This window comes from Mastigoproctus giganteus, chromosome 10 (assembly GCF_048544385.1).
Source record: "Mastigoproctus giganteus isolate SK-2022 chromosome 10, ASM4854438v1, whole genome shotgun sequence".
Taxonomy (NCBI): Eukaryota; Metazoa; Arthropoda; class Arachnida; order Uropygi; family Thelyphonidae; genus Mastigoproctus; species Mastigoproctus giganteus.
This window is the reverse complement of record NC_143584.1, coordinates 194549191-194575624: the sequence shown is the minus strand read 5'-3', so window position 1 is coordinate 194575624 and position 26434 is coordinate 194549191. Positions and strand designations below refer to the sequence as shown.

The 26434-nt window shown below is 37.8% G+C and overlaps 1 protein-coding gene across 1 annotated transcript in view; it reads left to right on the top strand.

The window, feature by feature from the left end:
* LOC150079692 (uncharacterized) overlaps positions 1–24168 on the top strand; it is a 30730-nt gene extending 6562 nt beyond the window's left edge. The window contains exons 2-4 of the mRNA XM_090383456.1: positions 10382–10520; positions 14744–14831; positions 23894–24168. Coding sequence (XP_090239582.1) covers positions 10382–10520; positions 14744–14831; positions 23894–24067 — 401 coding nt within the window. The 3' untranslated portion in view covers positions 24068–24168. The remainder of the gene's footprint in view (positions 1–10381; positions 10521–14743; positions 14832–23893) is intronic.
* Positions 24169–26434: the final 2266 nt, after the last annotated feature.

Below are 26434 nucleotides of genomic sequence, written 5' to 3'. Positions count from 1 at the left end.
TTTGTACAGCAGTCTTCCATTTCCAACAGTATCAAATGCTTTCCTGAAATCCAAGAAAATGATATCAAAATTATTTTTTGCATCCAGTTCCTTTGTAACCACATCGTAGTACCAAATCAAATTGGTCAGACAAGACTTCCCTTTAACAAACCCATGCTGTGTCTGAACTATTACTGCAGCCTTGTCTAGGAGATCCTGCATCACACCTTTAACCAATGGCTCCATTAGTTTCCCCAGAACAGAAGTGAAACTAACAGGTCTTTAATTATTTGTGTCACCCTTTGAACTCCTGTTGTGAATTGGGGATACATTTGCACATCTTCAGCCCATGGGGAACTCCTCTGAATCCAAGGATGCTCTCATAATCATGGCTAAGGATTTGCTTACTTCTCTCACAGCCTTCTTCAATATAACTGGATATATTCCATCCGACCCAAGTGCCTTTTTTTATGTTTAACTTCAACAATTTATCCTCCACTTTTCTCTCTATTATTACATTTAGCTCCCTTTTAGAGTTTAGTAAACTTCTGCCCTCCCCTTTTTTTACAGAATTCCTCATCTATGAATGTAGATGCAAAATACTCATTCAGTTTGTCAGCTATCTGAGCAAGATCATCAATAGTCAAACCACCAACATCAAGTTGAGCAATCTGATTCAGCCCCTTCCTTCTACAGTTTACATAAGTAAAGAAGTCTTTTTGTTTTTCTTTGCATCCTTTGCCAAGGAATTCTCGTAATCAGCCTTCATTTGCCTAACCTCCTTTGTGACTTGATTACAGACTAGCTTATGTCTGCCACATGCTTCTGTGTCACCTGATAATTTATGTGCGTCCCACACATTTTTCTTCTCTGCCACGAGCCTCATTAGTTATTATAACATCCATTGAGGTCTAAATCTTGAACAGTATATCTTAGTTGGTATAAAAAGCCAAGTAGCTTCCAAGATTAATTCCTTGAAAGCTTACCATTTAGAATTCGCTGTTTTTAAAATGATCAGTTGATCCCACTGTATAGAATTTAAAAACTGTCTGAGACCACTGTAGTCACCTTTACAAAAACAAAAACCCTTCCCTTTACCCTTGATGGTAGTTACATCTTTAAGTAAATCCCACATCAGTACGTTGTGATCACTGTCACCAAGTGGTTCCTGTATCAGCAAATTCTTAATGCATGAATAATCACTGCTGATAATCAGATCAAGAGTATTACTCCCTCTGGTTTTCTCCCAAACATGTTGCTGTAGAAAACAATCCTCCAATAAATCCACAAAAGTCATGCTAGCATGCAAGTGACCAACCCACAAGTTCCAGTCATCTGGAAAGTTAAAATCCCCTATTACAAGACATTCTGATTTTCTGGCCCACTCCATTTCTCTGCACAATTGTTTATTGTACCTATAACACACTCGTCTCATTTTCCCTTTTCTAGTGTTTATGTTACACCAAACTGACTCAACATTGCACTGTCCATTGCATCCCGTGCATCCCATGTCAACTTGATGCACTTCCTCAGATTTTGTGTTTCTTAACTAACAGCAGAATCCCTCCTCCCTTCTCTATTCTTTCTGTACACATTGTACTCCCCAAATTCCAATTCTGCACTGCTTATATCTGTGTGGCACCGTGTCTCTGATATCCCAACAATATCTGCCTTTGATGTCTTGACTAGCACTTCAAATTCATCAAATTTATTTACTATACTTCTAACATTGGTGTACATGCAAGTATACAAGAACTTGTTCTTATTCTTAGTTACCCTAACACAGCCCATGTATTTACTTGTTCCATGATTACTCCCAGCAGCTCTTGAAACCAGCAACTGCTCTCTAGGCTGCTGCTCATTACAATAGAAGCAGTGCATGAATCACTTTTGCCTCTGCCTGTGGCTACTATTAATCTTTTAGTCTGTGAATCCCCCCCCCCCAAGCTAGCAGTTTTCTGACCCACCTAACACTACCTCGATAGCATCAGCAGATATTCTTGCGCTCTTTCTATTTAAGTGTATCCCATCCCTGTAGAAGCAGTCTCTTTTGTTAGCAAGCACAAATCATGCTGAAAAAATTTGACCCCATGATCCTTGCACAATCTCTTCAGGGCCGAATTGATTGACAAGGTTCTCAACATATGCTCCCTCCTATCATGTCTGGGCAGAATTGCAGAAACTTTCAAATCTAACCCTAACTCACGACTTTTTTTCAACATTGACCTGTACTTGTTAAGTAAATCTGCAGATCTCTTACTGTTAAGGCCATTAGTGCCAACGTGTACAACAATATCACCTTTTTTGACCTTAAAAGATAATATCTGCTCTACATCATCAACTTTTGACCCTGGCAGACATACCCTAGTCCTGTTCCACCTCTCCTTTTTGCATAATATATTCTCCATCTCCATGGCAACAGAGTCACCGACAATAACTAGCTCCTGTGAGACCAGCACTATCTGTCTTAGAAATTGCCACTGTGTTGCCTGATGCACTGGTGTAAACTCTGGCATTGAGTTGGGCAGCTGAGAGCGTGATGGGCCCCTCATATTAATTTCTCATAGACGCCCATCAGAACGTTGAGTTGGCACCTAATTTCTTCACAGTCTCTGCACCTAGCATGCACAAAGACTTCCTCCTTGGCTAGATCATATCCTGTTCTTGAAAAGTTTGCAAACATTTCACGTTTCGCACATTTTTTTAGACCGTTTTGCATTGGAGAATCGCACCCTTCGGTTCTCCCCCAAGCCACATCACTCCCGCTAATCTGTGCACATTGCTTTGCTGCTCTAGTCTGGGTCATGATTCCTTTTAAGTACAATTTAATTAACAATGAAATTTAATATGATTAATTGATAACACTATACTAAGCTAACAGATTTCTAATACAGTGCTACTTATTTCGCTATCTAGTTTTACATTAAACCTTACAATAGTGAGGACAATATACAAATTATTCACAGTTGGAGTATGGTCTGCTAGATATAATAGGCTATCAATGTCACAGTTACCATTTGGTCTACTGGTTTCAACAAGGTGTCATATTTGAGGTCATATAAAGAGATCATATTTGTTAGCATGAAGAGTACTTGTACGTTGTCATCCAGGCCTTCACTTTTATTAACAGGATAGTCAGTCAGGCACATTAACAAAAACAAGCAGGACTCTGTTGAAATTTTTTTTCCTTACAATATTTCTTGACAAAGGAAGAGAAGATCTACTCTTTTTTTTTTTTTTTTCCCAGCCAGTGCAGCAAAAGCCTGTCTTCCCTGCACTATATGACTATTACTATTACTAAGATGCAAAAGTTTTTAAATTTAAAAATTAAAAACTAAGTTATATCAAAACAATATAATTTAGACAAACTTAAATCAGAGATTTCCTGTACCTGTTTTTTTTTTTTTTTTTTTTTTTAAGCCTAATTCATATAGCCTATTTTCAATGTAGTTTATCTATTAAAAATAAAAAAGGAGACATTTTTAAAAGGTGTGTAAACAATTTTTGCTCACAGATTTAATTAGGTCCACACATTATTTCAGTACAGTATTTGAAATCAAATAAAATTCATATGCTTTACTGTGTTGAATTTTCAACAATGGGGATCATTCTGTCCCAGTGAAGACCAAGGCTGAGTACCTAATGCTAAGGCTTGGGTTTATGTTTAACTTAAAGAGAAATAAAATACCATTACCAGTTCTGCTAAGTTGCTAATATTTTAAATTGTATAGCATCACCTAAACAGGTGAATCTGCTATTCATTTAAAAATCTGAGACACTGTCTGGACAACTGTTTCAAAGCTAATAGCTTTTCATCAGCTGGCAAGTGACACTTAGACAAACTGTGAATAATTTGTCTAAGTGCAGCAAGATCTACAAAAATTTAAAAATCTAACAGTAGGAAGAGAAAGTGGTGTGTGGAAGTTAAAACTTCCATTTAAACACATAGCCATTATATATTTCTTAAACCCTAGAAACAGGCTAAAGATAAATCTGTATTATGATATATACTATACTATATATTATTGTACAGTTGCAGGAGATATTATAACATAATAATTGAAATCAAATAAAATTTGTACACTTATTGCATTCCATTTTCGATAAGAATAGCATTGAAACATCTGTCCTGGCTGGCAGTGTTTCAGATTTTTAAATACATAGCGAAGCCACCTGTTCAGGTGAATACAATTTAAAACGATATTAGCAACTTAGGCAGAACTGTGGATAATGTTATTTGCTTGTAAGTTGAACATAAGCTTAAGCCTTAGTGGCAAGTACTTGGCCTTAGTCTTTAGGAGGAGCAGAATGATCCCCATAATTGAAAACTGCAGCAGTGTTTATGAATTTTAGTTCATTTCAACTAATGAGCTGAAATATTCCACTGCAATCTTATAGTGTCAGTTCCACCCAGAAATTTTGTTTGGTGGGGGGCTCATAGAGTCCACATTGATAGCTTTATAAGTGTTAACATGTGAGAATACAATTATATAATGTAAAACAAAATATTTTTGGGGGCTTTAGCCCCTCTCTTTCTCTCTCCCCCCAACAAAACTGTACAGTTATAGGGGTTAAAGACACACAAAAGAGTTGTGTGCTTAAATGGAAGTTTTAACTTCCATGCACCTTGGCTGTTCATGCAGATCATATACATCAACGTTTCCCAAACTGGGGTCCATAGACCAGTTCCAGGGGGTCCGTGAAACAGTGGTCGATCACACACACACACACACACACACGCATATAACATATGCATATGTTATATATAGAGGTTCGCGAACTTTTTTTGATATTTGAAGGGGTCCGTAGATCTCAGTAGTTTGGGAACCACTGGTATACATTATGCATAGCTTAGCAAATGCTAATAAAGACCATCCACAAGCTGATGAGCACCAGCAGCTTTTTTAACACTCTAACCTGTTTAGGTGATGCTATACAGTTTTTAAAATGATATCAGCAACTTTGGCCAAATTGTAGTATTAACTGTCTCTGAGTTGAACATAAGTTCAAGAATTAACACCAAGTACTTGGTCTTGAGCTTTAGTGGGAGCGAATGATCCCCGTGAATGAAACTCATGTGCAGTAAAGTGTATGAATTTTATTTCGCATTTGATTCTCCCATATTTTTTATTACGGTCTCAGAAGAAGAGAGCAAATAGAACCTGAAATGTCAGACAACCTCCCCCCCACCATCTCCCCATTATACCTTTTATCTTAACTTTAATTTTCTAATAAATTTCACATATTTACACAATATTATGTTCTTTTCTATGCTATTTCATAATTTACACATTGAAGTACACTCAACAGGCACTTTATTAGGTACACTTACCTAATACTGAGTAGTTCTAGTTCTCCCTTTATTCCTTCCAACAGCCTTGATTCATTGTGCCAGGACTCAATGGGCTGTCAAAAGCATGCCACAGGAACACTGATCCATGTTGACCCATGTTCTTCCCACAGTTTCAAATTGGGTGGTTTAGATCTCTACTTCAAACAGCTCATCCTAGCGCTGAACTTGATTGAGATCTAGTGACTGCCGGACCACTGTACTATTCTGTATTTACTCTCATGTTCCTGGAACTGGAATCTGTATAGTTCTGGCCTTATTGGCATAGTGTATTATCTTGTTGGAAGAACCCATTTGCAAATGCATATGCTGCAGCTATGAAGGAATGCTCCTAGTTGGAAATGATTTACAGATAACCTATGGCACTCAAGTGGTGCTCCATTGGTATTACAGGATCCAGTGTGTACCATGAAACTCCCCACACCATTATACCTTCATCACCAGCATGCAAAGTGGATGCCTGGCAGGATGGTCCATGGACTCATGCTGTTTTTGTCATATTCTAGTCTTCCAATTAGCATGAAATAGCAGGAACCAGGATTCTTGAGACCAGGCAATATTTTTCCAATCTGCCACTGTCCAGTATTGATATGCCTAAGCTCACTATAACCATACCTTCTTGTTTTTTTTTGCTGAGAGGGGTGGAATCTGGTTCAGTAACTGGCTATGATAACTACTCCAACCATGAAAAGTTATGAGTTGTGCATTTTTAAATGCCTCTTTGGTTACCATTCTTGTACTGAGTTGTTATTTAACTGGCTGTAGCCTTTTTGTTACTCTGTACAAGTCTTGTCGCCGACCGGGCTAGCCGAGTGGGTAAAGTACCTGCCCGGCAACCCAAAGGTCGCGGGTTCGATTCCCGCCTCGGGCTTGGATCAAAGTACTGCAAAAACCTTGGGAGGTGCAATATGGCCACAGAAGCCGATGCGCCAACAACTACCAAATCAAAAAAAAAAAAAAAAAAAAAACAAGTCTTGTCAGCATCAGCGGGTGTCTTGCATCAATGGGCTATTTCCAACCACACAATTTCTGTTGGCTGGATTTTAGTATTAGTAAGGCCAAATGATGCGAGAAAGTGAACTTTTTCTGCATCAGCCAAAAATAAAATAATAAAAATGAAAATAAAACAGAACATTCATACTATTCCCACTCCCATAAGGTAATCACCCGCTACTTCCACTACATTGGGAGACAACTGATTCCAGTGTTTGACAACCCACTACCTATAGGTGAACTGAATGAGATCCAATCTTCTATTACTTCCTGAGATTTTATATTTGCATCTCCTAGTTTGTGTGCGTGCGTGCGCACGCGCAAGAGAGAGAGAGAGAGAGAGAGTGCGAGCGAGCACAGACACACCTCATTCATTTTACTCAATCCTTTCAGTTCCTTATACACTTTAATTAGATCTCACTTTAGATATCTAGCTGTGAAACTTTGCCATTCACACCTAAGCTGTTCTTCATATGTGCAACACTTTGCACTCATCACCAGTCTGGTTGCCATTCTCTGAATCTTCTATATCTTTTTTTAAGTGTAGTTTCCAGACTTTATTACAGTATTCCAAATGCAGTTTACTCTAACCATCATCTTGTAAAGAAGGATAATTACGTCCTTCTCCCTACTACCAAAGGCCTTATAAATTAGACAGAACACCATGTTCTTTTCTAGCCACCTGTTTACACTGCTCGGAAAATTTTATGTTAGTTTGAATCATAATACCTAAGTCTTTTAGTCTTGAACTACTTTTATCTCCCCCTCTCCATTGCTTATATTGACTCTGAGATTTCTGGTTTCCAAATGCATAACTTTACATTTAAAAGCACTAACCTTTAGTTGCCATTTTTAAGACAATATATGCAACATGTCCAAGTCTTTTTGAATCAACATGGCATGACTTGAATTGTTAACTACCCTACCCATCTTCAAATCATCAGCAAACTTTGACAACTTACCTTGGAAAACCTCTTTAGTATCAATTATTAAAATCAAAAATAGGAGGGACTCCACTTGTTATGCTAGTCCACCCTGAAGACTGACCATTTACAACAACTCTCTCTCTCTCTCTCCTTCCTATCTTTTAACCAGCCTGCAATTCAGCATAGGATCTTACTAGTAATGCCAACTTCTTCCAGTTTATATAGCAGCCTTCCACAAGGGGCTATATCAAAAGCTTTACTAAAGTCTACATATACAGTGTACTGGTTATAGTGATCACATTTGAAAATTGAATTTTGATTCTAATAAACGAAAATCGACAAATATTATCCACAAGCTATAAAAATAAAGATATAAAACACAAATTTTCACTTTATCATAAAAAGTTTATTACTAAGTGAATAATGCGTGAAAATCGGAAGAATATTATCCACAGGTTAGCAAAATAAAAATAAATTTATACTTACGTAAGTAGCTTAATTAATATACATATTAATTAAACATAACACTTTGTAATATGATTATAATTTTAAATAGTCACTTATTTTAGATTGCTTTAAATTATCACTACAAAGTCTATTTATAGATTTTTCAATATTGTGTATCAATAGGTGGTAGATGACTTTCATCAACTGGTGAAATACCACCACTTTGCTTATTGGAGGCTTGAAGTGGTGAAACCCATGTTAAGTCTCTAGAGCAAAGTTTCCGGCAACCCCCTCCCCCCATACTTCTCCTTCAACCCATGCACGGTACTAAGTACTATAGGTTTTGATACCTTTCATGTTTGGGGTTTTCATAAAAAAAAAAAAAAAAAACAGTCTATATTCACAATCACTGCACCAGTTTCTTCCAATGCTCTCAGGATGGCTATAGCTTCATGAGTTTGCCATTTTGTAACTGAAATTCATTTGGAATCATTTTCATTTTCCTCCTCCTTGGCAAAATTATCAGTAACAGACTGGGTAATTTCTTCTTCTGTTAAAGCTGTAGTAACTACCCATTTATAACAGATTGCACAAACAAAAAGGCCCAGTAAACTGAAAACTGCGAATTGTTTTTAATGTTTTATGGTTGTGATCTTCAGAAATGTGCTTTAGAAAAATATAGAGGCATTCAAAATTGATTCTAATAAACGATAAAAGTGTAGTTTATTTTATTGATTTGAATCGGTTCTTTGAAATTTGATTCTCTAAAGCAGTTGATTCTGATAACCAGTGATCACTATAACCTCCACTTACTGTATATATAATATTAAAATTGTTACCTATATTCAGCTGTTTGATGGTTACATCATAGGCCTCCACAGCTGAGTGGTCAGGAGCAGGAGTGCAGTAGCACACACTCTTTGAGTAGATCACGGTTCAAGCCCCTGAATGCTAAATACAGTCAATCTGCCAACTTGCACTGGACCAGTGTGGCAGATTATGGTCCATTTCCCTCAACATGGCACCTCCTTAGCCAGGTGGGCAAGAGCAGCAGAACGTAGCACAGGCTTCTTGATTAGACCGGGGTTCGAGCCCGTCACCACCAAATACGGAGGATGCAGAAAGGTCAGGGAATGACCACCCCATATCCCCGGAGCAATATGGCCTTAGTTGCTAATGTTCCTAAAAAACCAAATAACAACATTTCCTCAACATGAATTGTTGGGGAGGCTTCCATCCTGCAATGGATTGATAGTGTCTGCAGTTTACCTTACTTTTTATATAGTAATTTATGAGATTATTTAGGCATGATCTCCCCATAAAGAACCTATGTTGGGAGCTATTCAAGATACTATGCTTCTCGAGATGATCCTGAATTGCATCCTTAACCACAGACTCCATAATCTTCCCTACCACAGAAGTCAAACTTGCTGGTCTATTAGTTACCCACTTCTTTGTAGATTGAGAAGACACTTGCACTTCAAGGGAATCTTCTCAAAGTCTAATATCACTTTCATTAAATGTTTTATGCTTATTGGACCAATCTGATTCACTTGAGATACAATGATATATGAAAACCCCAGCAGGATCACAGTTTCCCAGATACCCATATTGGCACTAACTACCATGTCACATTCGAAGTCACGTAAATCTTTTGCCTTACCCATTCTTGCTCTGATTTTGCCACATACAACATCCCTATACATCTGCCTACCTTCTTTATATTACATGATGCTGTTACTGAATGAGCGTTCCGTGAAAAAGGTAATTGTACGTAATAAATTATTCAGCAGCATATAAGTATTCCCCTTCTTCAGCCATGTAAGATCACAGTGCTCAGTCTAGTTTTAAGGGTTCAACCTGATTGTTGCATATAGCTCTTTCACACACTGAAATGGCTCATTTTATATCTCTATGGTCAACTTTTAAATTTTAGTTTAATTTTTGAGGTGGTGGAAAGAAGATTGATATTTTTCTTGATTGAGCTTGCTAATTTGTTAATTCTCTTTTTTGTATCTATACACTTCCTTAAGACACAGCAGACAGAAATATAACATACTTTTTCAGCATCCTATATTGCTGTCTGCTTGCTCTTCTTTTATCTCTCTCATATTTATTGCTTTTTCCACTGGACACTGGATTTGCTCAAATAGAATTAGTTTTCTTAAGTTTTGCTATATATAATAAATTGTCTGATCAAGTAAAGTTCAATTTGGTGCATCTCTGTGTGGAAATTTTCCTTTAGCCAGCGGGTAGTTGTTTGCTGGAACAAAGTTCTGTCTGTCGTGAAAGTTGACAACTTAAATAAATTCAAGGAGGAATTGGGCAAACTTTTAAAAGGAATGGATGTATAAAATGGTTTTTTTTTTAGCTGATGCTACGTAAGCTTGCTCTCTTGCATCACATGCCTCTGCTACTACTACTGTCTTGTCCCTAGTTGTGAATACAGTATTAAATATCAACCATATCAAATTAGACACAGTATAATAGCATAGCTTAATTTAATTTATTATGATACTCACCTTTTTGTAATCTGCATTGATGTTGAAATAAATTGGATGATAATTTTAAATTTAAGTTAGCATGAATAAGTTAGGATTTAAAAACATCAAATTAGATATATCATTGAAATCTGTTGGTAATAATAAATTATTCAAATAAATTTGGATCATTTTTATAATTTCAGCTGAAATTCTGGACAAACAGTCACAAAAGATTATGAGGGAATATAAAAAAATTCAACAGAGAGAGAGAGAGAATAAAAATATTCCAGAAACTCAAAATGAATCATGGGATAGTGAAGAAATAGAACAACCAAATCCCGGGCAAGTATATAAAATTTTTGCCATTGTTAATGTCTTTTTTTTTTTTTTTTTCCCCTGATATTTAATAATAATCAGGCCAAATGATGTTTGGAAATTGAAATTAACTTCTGCTTAGCCAAAAAAAAAAAAAAAAAAATCTGAGTTGATCACAATTTTCCCACTGCTAAAATGTAACTATCCAGCTATCCCTTGAACTTCTTCAAGCTCACGAACCCAACTACCAAGGGAAGAAACTTCTTCTAGTGATCAACAGAATGCTATCCAAGATCCCAAAATATTGTGTCCCCTTGTTGTAGTTTTATCTATAATGGATAAAATACATTTCTCATTCATTCTGCTTATTCTCTAAAGAGCCTTAAACACCTATCAGATAATCTCTGAGATTTCTAGACCCCATGCCATAGCACCCACAGCCGATCTGGCTGATTTTCTTTGGACCATCTCTAAAAATTCTATAGATGAGGCATCCAGACTTGAATACAAGACACTGAGCTCCCAGTTTACAAACTTTCAATTTTATGAACTTTTCTTGACTCTGTAAAGTATTACTGTCTGAAAGTAAACTCTAACAGGGAGCTAAATGACTTTGTGATAACTGAAAACAAAGTGGAAGAGAAATAGTTGAAACTGAACATAAAAAAGCCACCTGGAGTGGATGGGATCCATCCAATCATATTAACAGAAGCAGCAAAGGAGGTAAGCAAACCCTTAGCCATAATTATGAGAGTATCCTTGGATTCAGAGGGAGGCCCCTATGGACTGGAAATGTGCGAATGTACCCCCAATTCATAAAGGGAGATTAAAAGGTAACATGCATAATTACAGATCTGTTAGCTTAACATCTGTTCCAGGAAAAATAATGGAGTCACTGGTTAAAGAAGTAATGCAGGACCATTTGGACATGAATGCAGTTATACTGCAGTCACAGTGTGAATTTGTTTAGGGGAAATTTTTTGTAGCCAATTCAAAGAATAATTTCAGGAAAGCTTTTAATACTCTTGCACATAAGACTGCTGTACAAACTGGAGCGATATGGCATTAAGGGCAAGTTGGATAACTGCTATGGATAACTGGATGATTAAGTGGAAGAAGACAGGAGTGGTTATCAATGGGCACTGCTCTTCATGGACTAATCTTATTAGTGAAGTCTCCAGATTTCAGTGCTGGGCCCATTGTTGTTTTCAGTATTTATTAATAATATTGATGAAGTTATATCAGGCTTAATGTCTAAGTATGCAGATGATACAAAGGTTAGCAGGGTGGTTAATGATAGTAATCAGGGTGAGCTGTTGCAACAATATCTAGGAAAATTAGGTCAATGGGCTGAGAAATGGCATTTGAAGTTTAACATTGACAAATGCAAGCTACTGCATATACGGTTATCAGTAATTTCAGAGTAACTTATCAGCTGTAATACTACACTCAGGGTATTGGAAAATGAAAAAGGTCTGGGGATAATTGTGCAGTCAGATTATGAAATTCTCTGAGCAGTGCAGACATGCTACCAAAGTTTCTGTATATCATTTTGTCAATGATATATAGAAACTTTGCTAGCAGGAATAAGGAGATGATTATCTCTTTGTAAAAGGCTGTGGTTAGGCTGCATCTTAAGTATTGTATACAGGTCTGGTGGCCTCACTTTAGAAAGGTTTTAAGTCTGCTGGAATGGATGCAGAGAAGGGCAACCAGGTTGGTGATGGGAACAAATGGGTGCTCTTACCTAGAAGCTTCAGTTCTGCAAATTGTGGCATCTGGAGACTAGGTACTTGCAGGGTGATCTGATTGAGGTGTTTAAGGCCTTGAATGGATTGAGTAAGCTGAATGTTAATGGCTATATTTTATTTTATATTTATAGATAAAATATAAGTAATAAAATAAAAATTTAACTTAGTACTTCATTCCTGTAGAGCCATCTTTGGAGTATGTAGTAACTCCACTGTCTGCCCCCCCCCTTATTGATGTCCTTTGACGTGGCATAATGGGGCAGTGTTAATTGGATGGGCCTGATGGAGGATCGACCGGTTCTGCAGATTCTTTGGCCTTAGAAAAGAACTGCAGCAGTGATGTCTGGTGAGTCTTTCTCTTTCACTCTAACATATTGTAGTAAAGCTTCAATATGTTAGTAACAGCTCTTTGGATGGAAGAGCTGTGTTCCCAGTCTGGGTCATTATCACATAGAGTTTCACAGCTTGTTTGTATTTGTGCCAAAGCTGATTGAAGCGTCTTTGTGGTGAGGGTCCTAATTGGCACAATCTTCTGCTCTTCCTCCTCAGAATCCTGTTTAACCAGTTGTGCAGCCAGCTCTTCTAAGTCCTCCTTTTAAAGAGGCTCACTGTGGCTTTGCAGCAACTCACTGACAACATCAATGTCAACCTTGTCAAGACCAACGTCCTCATTCATCCGAGTGACATCTTCAGCCACTGCTGAAACTGGCTCACACTCAAAAAAGTAAGACACTGCATCAGGCCACAATTTCCTCCAAACTGCATTCATGCATGATTGCAACACTTCTTTCCAGGTTGCAGTAATGTTACTTATGCCCTTAAGGATGTAGGACCTCCAGTAGTCCCTCACAGTCACAGCATTATATGCCTGCACTGCCTCAACAATCCCTTTGAAGGTCATATGTAAATAGTACGCCTTGAAGGTTGCAATAACACCCTGATCCATTGGCTGCAACAGTGAGGTGGTGTTGGGTGGCAAATAAACGACCTTCACACTCAGAACATCGTTATGGATATCTTCAGGTTTGGCTGGACGTCCTGGAGCATTATCGAGGACTAAAACGTTTTTGGGGAAGTTGTTTGCTGCACAAAATTGGGCCATCTCTAGACAAAAGTATTAAGTGTACCATTCACTAAAAAGGGTCCGGGTCACCCACGTCTTCTTATTAGAGCACCAGAAAACAGGAAGTCGAGTCTTCATAATGCCCTTCATAACACTTGGATTCTCTGAATGGTACACCAACATGGGCTTTAACTTGAAAGTGCTTGATACGTTAGTTCTGGGTGGTACCCAGAAGTAATGTAAGCCAATCTTTTTCAGCCTTAAAACCAGGGGCAGACCTCTTCACAGGCTATGTACGTGCTACCAGGCATCTTCTTCTAGTACAGCCCCATTTCATCAATATTAAAGACAAAGTCTGGGATGTAGCAGCCCTCATCCATTAACTTTTGGAATGTGGGAGAATATTCCTCAGCACCTGCAGTGCCAGCGCCAGCCACTTCACCACTTTTACATTGTGAATTCTGGTCCAGTTTGAAACAGGAAAACTAGCTCCTGCTAGCCGAAAATTATTCGGTCCCTCCAAATTCCTCATTAATTTCATTGAACAAGCTCCTAGCTTTGTCCATGCCCATGTTACAGGAATGTTATTTTGGTTCATATCGTCTATCCACGGCACTAATAACTTATCCATCTTCTCTATTATCTCACTCCTTGAATAAGTTGTTCTGGCAATGTTTACATTAACAATTCCTGTATGTGACTGCTTAATCTTCTCAGCATTATTCATAATGGTCTTAACAGTAGAAGGTGCTAAGCTTAAGGTCTTGCACACCTCCGAATGCCACTCACCAGATTCCATACGACAAATAATGTCCATTTTCACTTCAATCATTAAAGGTTTGCAGCTTTAGAGAAAAGCTGCAAATTTGCATTAGAGAAGAGCAGAAACTCTTTCCCTGGACTTTTACAATAGTTACATCTTTAAGTAAGTCCCACGTTGATACATTGTGATCACTACCACCTAGTGGGTATTTTATATGCAGATTCTTAATGCCTGAAGGGTCACTACTGATAATCAGATCAAGTGTATTGTTTTCTCTTGTTGCCTCCAACATGCAGGTATAGGAAACAATCATCCAGTAAATCCAAGCCACAAAAAGCCTTGCTACTGTTGAGTGAAAATCCCACAAGGTCCAGTTGCTCATTATCTTTTTTTCTTTCTGGTCTCTTTGCTGTTAGTAACTCTTTCAGGCACTAATATCTTGTACACCTATGCACTAGGAAAAGTTGCCTTTTTTTGAAAAGTAAAAGATCTCAGGATTCATGGACACTTCATCCTTGAGCAGTACATAATTTTAACATCACTGTGGATTAAAAGCACTTACAAGCACCTGCTGATGGGTTAAAATAATTTATATTAATACAATTATTGCCTTATAATAAATTTAGTATTTTTCTTATTTCTAAAAAAATTTGCATTTTATTTTCACTCACAGATCAAAAATGAAAAAGAGAATGCCAGCACTGAAGAGAGCAATGCATGAATATAACAAACAGAAAGAGGAAAAAGAACTACAGAGAAAGGTAAGAATTTTTAAGATTCATATAGCAGCACCTTTTTAACCCTTTCAAGATCTGTCTTTTTTTTTTTTTTTTTTGCTCCTAAAAACCAAATAACAAACATAACACACAACAAAGAACTTTGTTATGTTTGTTATTTGGTTTTTAGGAGCATTAGCAACTAAGGCCATATTGCTCTGGGATATGCGGTGGTCATTCCTGACCTTTCCGCATCTTCCGTATTTGGTGGTGACGGGCTCGAACCCCGGTCTAATCAAGAAGCGTGTGCTACGCACTGCTGCTCCTTCCCACCGGGCTACGGAGGAGCGGTTTTTGGTGCAGTTTCCATACTTCAACACATATTGCAGTCTTACAGATGTCTTATACAGGGGGATTATGGCATCCCTTTCTATACAAACAATTATTCAATAAATCATTGATAGGACACAAGCCTATCTTGCTGCCTATCTACACAGCATGGAGAACTTCATCTGCCTATATCACAATCCCAAAAATCGCTTTTTTTTTTTTTTATTCCCTCTAAGTACAGTATATATAAATTATTTTGAGGTTGCTATTTCCAAAGTGTAATATAGTGTATTGTATTTTGCTGAATTAAAATATAGCTGCCACTTTTCTGACCATCCTTGAAGCCTCTCCGAGTGATGCTTGTTGTTCATCACTAACCATTCTCCCAATCAGTAGCATATCCAGGTATCATCGTCAGGGGGTCATGGCGACCAGGCTTTTAAGTTTTTTTTAGAACACCTCCTGCATTCTTTTTCTTGAATTTAAAATTTTTGGTTAAGAGGTGCATATGTTCCCTCTGCCCATCCCTGAATTTTCCCCTGCTCTTGACATTATTACCTTCAGTATCATTTAGGAAAATCAGAAATAACAATAGGCATAGTACTAATCCTTGAGGAGCTTTGTTGTGTGTTATGTTTGTTATTTGGTTTTTAGGAGCATTAGCAACTAAGTCCATATTGCTCCGGGATATGCGGTGGCCATTCCTGACCTTTCCGCATCTTCCGTATTTGGTGGTGACGGGCTTGAACCCCGGTCTAATCAAGAAGCATGTGCTACGCACTGCTGCTCCTTCCCACCGGGCTACGGAGGCGCGGTTTTTAGGAGTATTAGCAACTAAGGCCATATTGCTCCGGGGATATGCAGTGGTCATTCCCTCACCTTTCCACATCCTCCATATTTGGTGGGCACGGGCTCGAACCCCGGTATAATCAAGAAGTGTGTGCTACGCACTGCTGCTCCTGCCCACCTGGCTATGGAGACACTCCTTGAGGAGCCCCACTTCTAACCTTAGCCCTGCATGAAGGGTAACCATTAATTACAAAGCTCTTTTCCTTTACAAAACTTCCTTCAAAATGCAAAGAAAAACTGCAGAGTTTTTTACTTTAACTTCTGTTCCTGGGAAATTAATGGAAACACTGGTTAAAGAAGCATTGCAGGATCATCTAGACAAGACTTCAGTTATAGCTCGGACACAGCATGGGTTTGTTAAGGAGAAGTCTTGTCTAACCAATTTGATTGGATACTATGATGTAGTCACAAAGGAACTGGATGCAAAGAATAATTTTGATTTATATTTGAATCTTAGAAAGTCTTTTGATACTGTTGCACATGGAAGACTGCTGCACAAATTGGAGCAGTGTGGCATTGGAGGCAAATTACTGCTATGGATAAAGGGGTGGTTGAGTAGAAGAAGACAGAGAGTGGTAATCAGTGGATGCTGCTCTTCGTGGACTGTTATTAGTGGAGCTCCCCAGAGTTCAGTATGGGTCTATTGTTCTTTTCTGTATTCATTAATGATATTAAAGATGGTATATCAGGCTTAATGTCAAAGTTTGCAGACGATACGAAAGTCGGCAGGGTTGTTAATGACACTAATGACAGTGCGCTGCTGCAACAGGATCTAGAAAAGTTGAGCAGATGGGCTTCGAGGTGGCAAATGAAGTTTAACATTGACAAATGTAAAGTACGTGGGAAGCAGTAACCCCAGAGTAATGTCAACTGTGTGGTACTACACTGACAGTGGTAGAGAGTGAAAAGGACCTGGGGGTAATTGTTCAGGCAGATATGAAGTTTTCTGAGAAGTGCAGATAATCTGCAAGAGAAGCTCACTGGTGTCTTGTCAATGATATACAGGAATTTTTCTAGTAGGGATAAAGAGGTGATTATCCGTGTATATGAGGAAATGGTCAGGCTGCTCCTTGAGTACTGTATACAGATCTGGAGGCCTCATTTTAAGGATGTAGAGCTGTTGGAACGAGTACAGAGAAGGGCAACAAGACTAGTGAATGAAACAAAGGGTTGCTCTTACGAAGAAAGGCTTAAGTGACTAGGCACCTGCGAGGTGATCTGATGGAGGTGTATAAAGCCTTGAATGGTTTGAGCATGCTCAATGCTGATGGGATTCTTTCTCTTGCTCAGAATAATTGTCTGAGAGGGCATAAATTCAAATTGAGGAAAGACAGTTATGGGATAGATGTGCAGACGTTTGCCTTTGGCCAGTGGGTGGTTGATTGCTGGAAGAAACTTCCATCCGTCTTTGTTTTTGTTATTATTGTTGTTTGTTATTTGTTTTTTTTTTTTTTAGGAGCATTAGCCACTAAGGCCATATTGCTTCGGGGATGTACAGTGGTCATTCCCTGACCTCTCCACATCCTCTGTATTTGGTGGTCACGGGCTCGAACCCGTGACCACCAAAATATTCATTTAGTTTGTTAGCTACCTGAGTAGGATCATCAACAGTTGAACCATTGATGTGAAGTGGACCAATCTGATTCATCCTCTTCCTGGCGCATTATAGCCTTAGTTGCTATTGTGCCAATAAAATCCAAACCAACCACATTCATCCTCTTCATTCTAGAGTTTATATAAGTAAAGAACTCTTTGCTGTTTTTCTTTGCATCCTTTGCCAAGGATTTCTCATAATCTGCCTTTGCCTGCCTAACCTCCTTTGTGACTCGATTACACACCAGTTTATATCTATCGTAGGCTTCTGTGTCACCTGTTAATTTATATGTATCCCATGCATTTTTCTTCTCTGCCACGTCTAATTAGTTCCTCTGACATCCATTTAGGCCTAAATCTTGAAAAATATTTCTTAATTGGTATGACAAGCCTAGTAGCTTCCAAGATTAATTCTTTGAATGCTTCCCATTTTGAATTTGCTCTTGGTAATATCATCAGTTGGTCCCACCGTACAAAATTTAAATACTGTCTCAGACCTCCGCAGTCGCCTTTCTGAAAACAAAAACCCTTCCCTTTACCCTTGATGGTAGTTACCTCTTTGAGTAAATCCCACGTGAGCACACTGTGATCACTGCCGCCTAGTGGTTCCTTTATCTGCAAATTCTTAATGCATGAAGAATCACTACTGATAAACAGATCAAGAGTATTACTCACTATAGTTGCCTCCCGAACATGCTGCTGTAGAAAACAATCATCCAATAAATCCACACAAGCCTTGCTAGTGTGTGAGTGACCAACCCACAGATTCCAGTCAATCTCTGGGAAATTAAAATCCCCCATTATAAGACACACTGATTTACACTCCCACTCTTATTTCTCTGCACAATTGCTCATTATACTCACCAGATTCATTAGGCCTATAACACACACCTACTCTCATTTTTCCTTTCCCAGTGCTTGTCACACCAAACAGTTCTCAACATTGCATTGTCCACCAACATCAATTGGATGCACTTCCTTAGATTTTATGTGTTTCTTAACTAACAGCATAACCCCTCCTCCCTTCCTGTCCTTTCTGTACACATTGTACTCCCCAAATTCCAATTCTGCACTGCTTATGTCTGTGTGGCACCACGTCTCTGATATCCCAACAATATCTGACTTTGATGTCTTGACTAGCACTTCAAGCTCGTCAAATTTATTAACTATACTCCTAGCATTAGTGTACATGCAAGTATACGTGCACCTGTTTCTGCTCATAGTTACCCTAATACAGCCCATGTATTTAGTTGTTCCACTGTGACTGCCAGCAGTCCTGGAAATCCCCATTTCCTTGCTTTCCAGGCTGCTGCTCCATTGCATTTCAATAGAATCAGTGCAAGATTCACTTTCACCTCAGGCAGCGGCTACTGTTAATCTATTAGTCTGTGTATCCCCCCCCAAGCTAGCAGTTTTCCGACCCACCTAACTCTGCCTCAATAGCATCAACAAGTATTGTTGCACCCTTTCTATTTAAGTGTATCCCATCCCCATAGAAGCAGTCTCCTGAAATTGCTAACTACACTGCATCCATTACCTGAACCTTAAAATTGACTTTTCCTACAAGTTCTAAGACTCTGATTCTGCAATGTGTGTGAAGAAATACCAGTGTTCAACCTTTCTCCTACCTGTTAACTTCAATCTGACTGATCCCCCTCTTTTTATTTATTTAGTTTTAGTTTTATCTGTAGCTTTCAATTTACTGTGTTCTCTGTATGTACATTTACTTTTTTCTTTACATTGGAAATTTTTTACTCCAAGCTTCTGCTTTGGAGCTGTGTAGTGATGCTCTGTAGGTGCACCCTCAGGCATGATTTATTACTGTTTTGTAGCTGTTAATAATAATAAAATTTTAAGACCCTTATTAAAAAAATGACAGGTCACTGTGCAACATTGACATTGCAATAAAATATGGGGAATGCAAGAACAATATTCCAAATGACAGTGCACTGCACACAGAAGTATGAGGTTCCAGAACAGATGACCCAAGATCCACCCTCTCCTCACCACTGTTCATCATTGAAGATGAATGTTGTGGTGTTAATAACGCTCTGGTTGGATGCCCCACAAGAGGACTGGAAACAAGTGTGTTGTTCAAATGAGTCCAAATACCTAGTACAACAAACCAACAGATGTTTGTGTGTGGTGCAAACAACACAAGTCCATGGGCCCATTGTGTATTCCAAATGGAATGCACATTCAGATGGTGATGGTTGCTTAATATGGAGCATGTTTTTCTGGCAGAACTAGAACCTCTAGTGTGTATAGAGCAATGTTTCACTGGTGAAGTCTACTGGCAGCTCTTAGGAGACCATGTGCACCCTGCAATGTTGCCTTTTTTCCCCATCAGTAAACGGGATCTTCCGAGATGATAATATGCCACGTTATCAGGGCTGCACTGGTTTGAGGAACACAGTGAAGATATCACCTACCTTGATTAACCTCCAAACCTTTGCCTGACCTCAATACAGTTGAACACTCGGGATGTTTTGGAACAAGGAGTGAGGCATATAGATATGCAATTGTCATTTATTCCGACACTGTGGGAAGCCTTGCAGGCAGTACAGCTGCAGATATCTAGAGACATCTAGTGGAGTGTCAATGCCTAGTTGAATAGCGGTTGTTATTCATGTAAATGGTGGCCCAACATGGCATCAGGTAAGTGGTCATAATTCAATGATCACTCAGTGTGTATTCATTATTTGCTTTTCCATTCATTGTGGCAACTAAATAATGCTGTATATTTTTGAATTCATAGACTACCAGCTAAAGTTTATATAGAAAAGATAATAGATAAAAATTGTTAAATAAGAAAAAGACAAGAAATGGTTGTTGTTATTTGGTTTTTAAGAGCATTAGCAACTAAGGCCATATTGCTCCAGGGATATGCAGTGGTCACGGGCTCGAACCCCGGTCTCAAGAAGCGTGTGCTATGCACCACTGCTCCTGCCCACCTAGCTAACGGAGGTGCCTTCTCTGTCATTGTAGAAGTTGATAACTTAAAGAGATTCAAGGCAAAACTAGACAAACATTTGGAGCAAGTGGATGGGTGGAATGAGAAGGGTGTGCGTGCATGTGTGTTGGCTGATGCTATATAAGCTTGCTTTCTTTCATCATGTGCCCTTGCTAATGCTACTTATGTAAACTCTAGAAGGAAAGGGATGAATCAGATTGGACCACTTAACATAGATGGGTTGACTATTGATGATCATGTTCAGGTAGCTGGTAAACTGAATGAGTATTTTGCATTTACATTCACACATGAGAAGTTATTCAATGAGGGAAATGCCAGAAGTTTATCAAACTCTAACAGGCAGCTAAGTGATTTTGTAATAACTGAGAGCAAAGTGGAGGAGAAATTGTTGAAGTTAAACCTAAGGAAGGCACCTGGGGTGGACGGGACCTATCCAGTTATATTAGCGGCAGCAAAGGAAGCAAGCAAATCCTTAGCCATAATTATGAGAGTTTCTTTGGACTCAGGGGAGGATCCCATGGACTGGAGGTGTGCATATGTATCACCAATTCACAAAGGGCATTCAAAAGGTGACACAAGTAACTATAGACCTGTTAGTTAAACTTGTGTTCTGCAGAAAATAATGGGAGTCACTGGTTAAAGAAGCATTGCAGGATCATCTAGACAAGACTGCGGTTATAGTTAAGACACAGCATGGGTTTGTTAAAGAGAGGTCTTGTCTGACCAATTTGATTGGATACTATGATGTGTTCACAAAGGAACTGAATGTCAAAAATAATTTTGATATCATATACTTGGATTTCAGGAAAGCTTTTAATACTGTTGCACATGGAAGACTGCTGTACAAATTGGAGAGGTATGGCATTAAGGGTAAGTTGCTACGATGTATAAAGGGATGGTTGAGTGGGAGAAGACAGAGAGTGATAATCAATGGACACTACTCTTCATTGACAAATGTTATTAGTGGAGTTCCCCAGGGTTCGGTGCTGGGCCCATTTATTTTGTGTATTCATCAATGATATTGATGAAGGTATATCAGGATTAATGTCGAAGTTTGCAGATGATACAAATGTTGGCAGGGTTGTTAACAACAGTAAAGACAATATGCTACTCCAACTGGATCTAGATAAGTTGGGCAAATGGGCTGAGAAGTGGCAGCCGAAGTTTAACATTGACATATGCAAAGTACTGCATATGGGTAGCATTAACCGAAGAGAAACATACCAACAGTGTGGTACTACACTCAGGGAAGCGGAAAGTGAAAAAGACCTGGGGTTAACTGTGCAGTCAAATATGAAGTTCGCTGAGCAGGGCAGGTCATGGAGTCTTGTCAATGATGCATAGGAATTTTGCTAGCAGAGACGGAGATGATTATCCCATTATACAAGGAAATGGTCAGGCCATACTTAGAGTACTGTGTACAGGTCTGGAGGCCTCATTTTAGGAAGGATGTAAAGTTGCTAGAGCGAGTACAAAGAAGGGCAACAAGATTGGTGAGGGGAACAAAGGGGGTGCTCTTATTAAGAAGAGCTTAATTCTGCAAATTGCAGCACCTGGAGAATAGGCCCCTGCAAGGTGATCTGATTGAGGTATATAAGGCCTTGAATGGCTTGAGCAAGCTGATGGGATTCTTCCTCTTGCTCAGATTAAGAACCTGAGGGGGCATAGATTCAAATTGAGAAAAGACAATTGTAGAATAGATGTGCAAAAATTTGCCTTTAGCCAATGGGTGATTGGTGGAACAGACTTCCATCTTTTATTGTGGAAGTTGATTGCCTAAATAAATTTACAGGCTGAGCTGGACAGGCATTTGGAATGATTGGAGCGGTTTTTTTTTTTCCTGATGTTGCATGCTTTCTTGCATCGTATGCATCTACTAATGCTAAATACCATTTCTATTAAGATGCTCTGTACTGCATTTTTAGGAATCATTTCCAAGATTATCCATATCACTGAAGTCAGACTACTGGTCTGTAGTTCTTATCACTGAAGTCAGACTACTGGTCTGTAGTTATTATCACTGAAGTCAGACTACTGGTCTGTAGTTATTATCACTGAAGTCAGACTACTGGTCTGTAGCTTTTCTCTTATAACCTTTTATCTGTTGATCATATGTTGGCACATCACTTTAAAGAAATTCCCCCCCCCCCACCACCACAATCACCAAGTCCAATAATGTCCTTATAATTAATCTCAATAGTTCAACACATTCTGTTGCCACCTCCCTCAAAATTACTGTGTATATGCCATCAACTCCAGGGCCTTACTTTCCTTTAGATTTGCAAATTTTTTTAATAAACAGTTTTTTGTAGTTGCAGTTCACTAATTTCCAGCTTTGCTTGCACATTTTCTCCTTATAAAGGGTCTTTCATTCATAAAGGTCGATGCAAAGTATCTTTTCATTCACCAGCTGGGTTATCAAAGTCTCTCAAATCCCTTATGCAAAGGGTTCTATCAGATTTATTCGTTTTTTTTTTTTTTTTTTTTTGTTGCTTTCTTAGTGATTTCTCATAATATGCTTTTGCTATTCTCAATTTTTCTGTTTAACATATTTTAAAAAAAATGTGAATTATTTTAACGGCACCACAGCCTATCCCTAATATTTATTTTGTTTATTTTTCTGTAGAAGCTTTATTTGTGCTCTTGGCCCAAAGTGCATGCTGTGAAGGCTGAAATCCCTAATCCCTTTACCTGAATCAACTGGCTACAGCCTCAATCAAAGAGGACTCTAGAAATTCCTTTGCATGATTATTGACACTGTAATGTCTTTAAAAATGTCTTCCTCCCTCCCTTTTTTTTTTTTTTTTTTTTTTGTGTAAAATGTTCTGGATTTTAAAGAATTCCAGAATGTGTAGTGCTGGACTTTACAGAGTTTACTGTATATCTAAATATCTGACAGTTAAATGTGTCCTCATATTCTGATAGCTGTTTTAATATGTGCTTGGCAAACCATTCTAGGACACTACATTTTTTTTTCTCCTTGCTATTTATGAGATGTTATTTTGATTCTTGTTGTTTGAGTTTCTTTATTTATTTATTTATTTATAATAACAACCACTTTATTTTCTATTTGCTCTGAGCCCTGATATCTCACTGAGGCTGTATCTGAGCAAGTCTCTCTTATGCCATATAGTTTATTTTCTGATAAATAAATGATATGGCTTTATAATTTAACTTTTACTTAATACAGTACTAGGTGGTAAATGGATATTGATTGATTTATTCATAAAATAAGTGGATTTATATTACTAGGGGGTTTAATCTTTAAGTTGTGTGTTATATTAAATTTTTAGCTAATTGATACAATTTTTTTTTTTGATATTGATTAATTAATAATTCATCTCCTTCCTATACTGAATAGGAAAAAATAAAAATCCAACAAGACAGAAGACAAGCTCTGCAAAATTACAGACAAAGAAAGAAAGAAAAATTCAAAATACTGTCTCAAAAGACCAGGAAGGGGCAACCCATAATGAAAGCAAGAATAGAACTTTTGCTAGAAAAAATTGAAAAACAGGTGGCCTATGAAGGATAATTATTATGGGCATGTGAATTGTGTGTAATAATGCAGATGCATTTTATGTATATTTTATTTATTCATTTGCTAAAGCCATTAAATTTATATTAAAAATGGTTTGTTACATTTATCTTTTATTCAAGAAGTTTCTCACCCTTTCTTAGTCCTGAAATTATACCTTTACCTAAAATTAATGATAAATGAACTTAATCAATTTAAAAATAAAATTTTCTGTTTATTAAGTAAACGTACAGAGGTTATATTTCCATGAAAGTGTTGAAATAATTTGAAAATAAATGTTTCTCTTCATTATATTTTTTTATCGTGCTGTCTTGAGAACTCATTTTTATTCTCAGGCCAACCTAAAATAATATTATTTTTAATTGAATAATCTTACCAAAAGAGGCAAATTCTATTATTCATTAAATTCAAAGACACTAATATTACTGGTTTCATAGTTTACTGGCTTCTCCCCGGATAGCAGGAGGCCTCAATTAACAATCTTTCATCAAACAGTGAAAAATGTAGTTAGTCTAATTTAGTAGCAAACGTAGCAGACTAAAAATATAACTTTCTTTACGTTCACAATTAGGGATTTCTTCCACACTTTGCTTGGCTGCTCCTTAAGACCTGATACATTGGTCACAGTTTGGCCCAAAGTTTCTAACTTTAGAATATCTCATGAGGAGCCAATAAACTCTGAAACCAGTAATACAGTGCCTTTGAATTTTTAATGAATAATGGATTCACCTCTTCTGGTGATGATATTCAATTAAAAAAGTTATTAGTAATATTAGGTCGTCTTGTAGGTAACAGTCATTTCTAAAGTGGGGATAAGTCCAAGCTTGTTGCTTCATTGGAAGGAACGAAGAATCCCCAAGACAGAAAAAGTACAATACAGAGAAGCATTAATTATCAAATAATTTCAGTTATATCTCCTAGAATAGCAATACATGGCCAGAGGAGTTTTCATTTTGGTACATTTTACAGACTGGTTACATATTACTAGCCATTTGCTTTTGGTAGTATGTAGATTCAGACAGACAATATGTTGAATGTATCAAGCACACTAACCACACAGCCAAGATGCCACGACACAGTACAAAAATAAATAATTTAACACACATAATAATTAATGACTTCTAGCATCTCTGTATCCACCCCACCCTATTCCAATCCCTATGTAGACCAGTGTAGCAAGAGACCACAATGCTAATGGACAACATTTAGTTTCTGTATCCCTCTTCTCTTATATGCTAAAAAGGCAAAAGGTAATTTTTCATTCTGGAATAGCAATTTCTGCCTCATGCTGCTATGCCACTACCTGTCTCTGTGCTTCCTGTACTGTACAGAAGTTTCTTGTTATTTTGGGGTTTTATGTGGCACTGCTAATTAGTTTATATTGTGCTGGTTCCTCTGACATTATCTCATGTTCTTTTTATCACAATCAAATCAGCTTGTAAATATACACATACATTTATAGGCATTAATTGCATGCTGCTGGATGAAAAACTAACTTGGGGAGGGGAGAACTTACCCTTCTGCCCATAATCAGCTAACTTCAGTCCCCAACTGATGAGATTTTTCAAGAATTTCTCCAGTTTCTAGTGGGATGCAAACCCAGATCTTCAAATGAATAACAAGTGGTAAATGCATTATACTGTCACCGGTAGAGGGAGTCGAAAGAGAAAAGAGCAAAACCTGAATAAATTTTCTGGTTTTCTAATACTGTTTGTTTGTAATGATGAGATTTGCCAAAAAATGCCAGAACTCTACCATCTTTTTTGGGACATATCTCTTCACTTATTTAAGCTTAGTCGAACATGGTTAAAGAGGCCTGTGCGCTCTGGATTCATTATGAAACTAAAATTACTGTAACACAGAGCGAAAATGGATACAAAAATAGATTTTGACAAGTTTAATAATGGGAAATATACATATATTAGATTAGATACATACAAACAAAAAGCTTTTGGTTTTTTTTGTCAACCTTCCTCAGTTAAACTGACAGTTAAGAATGGAGCATGAGGGCGTGTACTGCCAATCTTGTACGTGAAGTGCATGATTAATTGTTGGATGTTGAAGCCTGTGGCTGTGATGCATGCAGACGTTGCCAGCGTTTGTCAATAATAATTTGTTCGGACGTTCTTTTTCATAAGAAATACCATGCAAAAAGAAAAATCAATATTATTAAAATGAAAAGATATTAATAAATTAATCCAATGTGTCCACTTTGTCTTATGAAATTGCTTTCTGTTACATCCGATAATGTCGAAAGGCATTGATGCTTACGGTAACAGTAATAATGAAGCAGTATTACTGCAAACCATTAACATTTTCTCTAATTTTTTTAATGCACTTTGGGAAATTCAGAATATCAAAGAA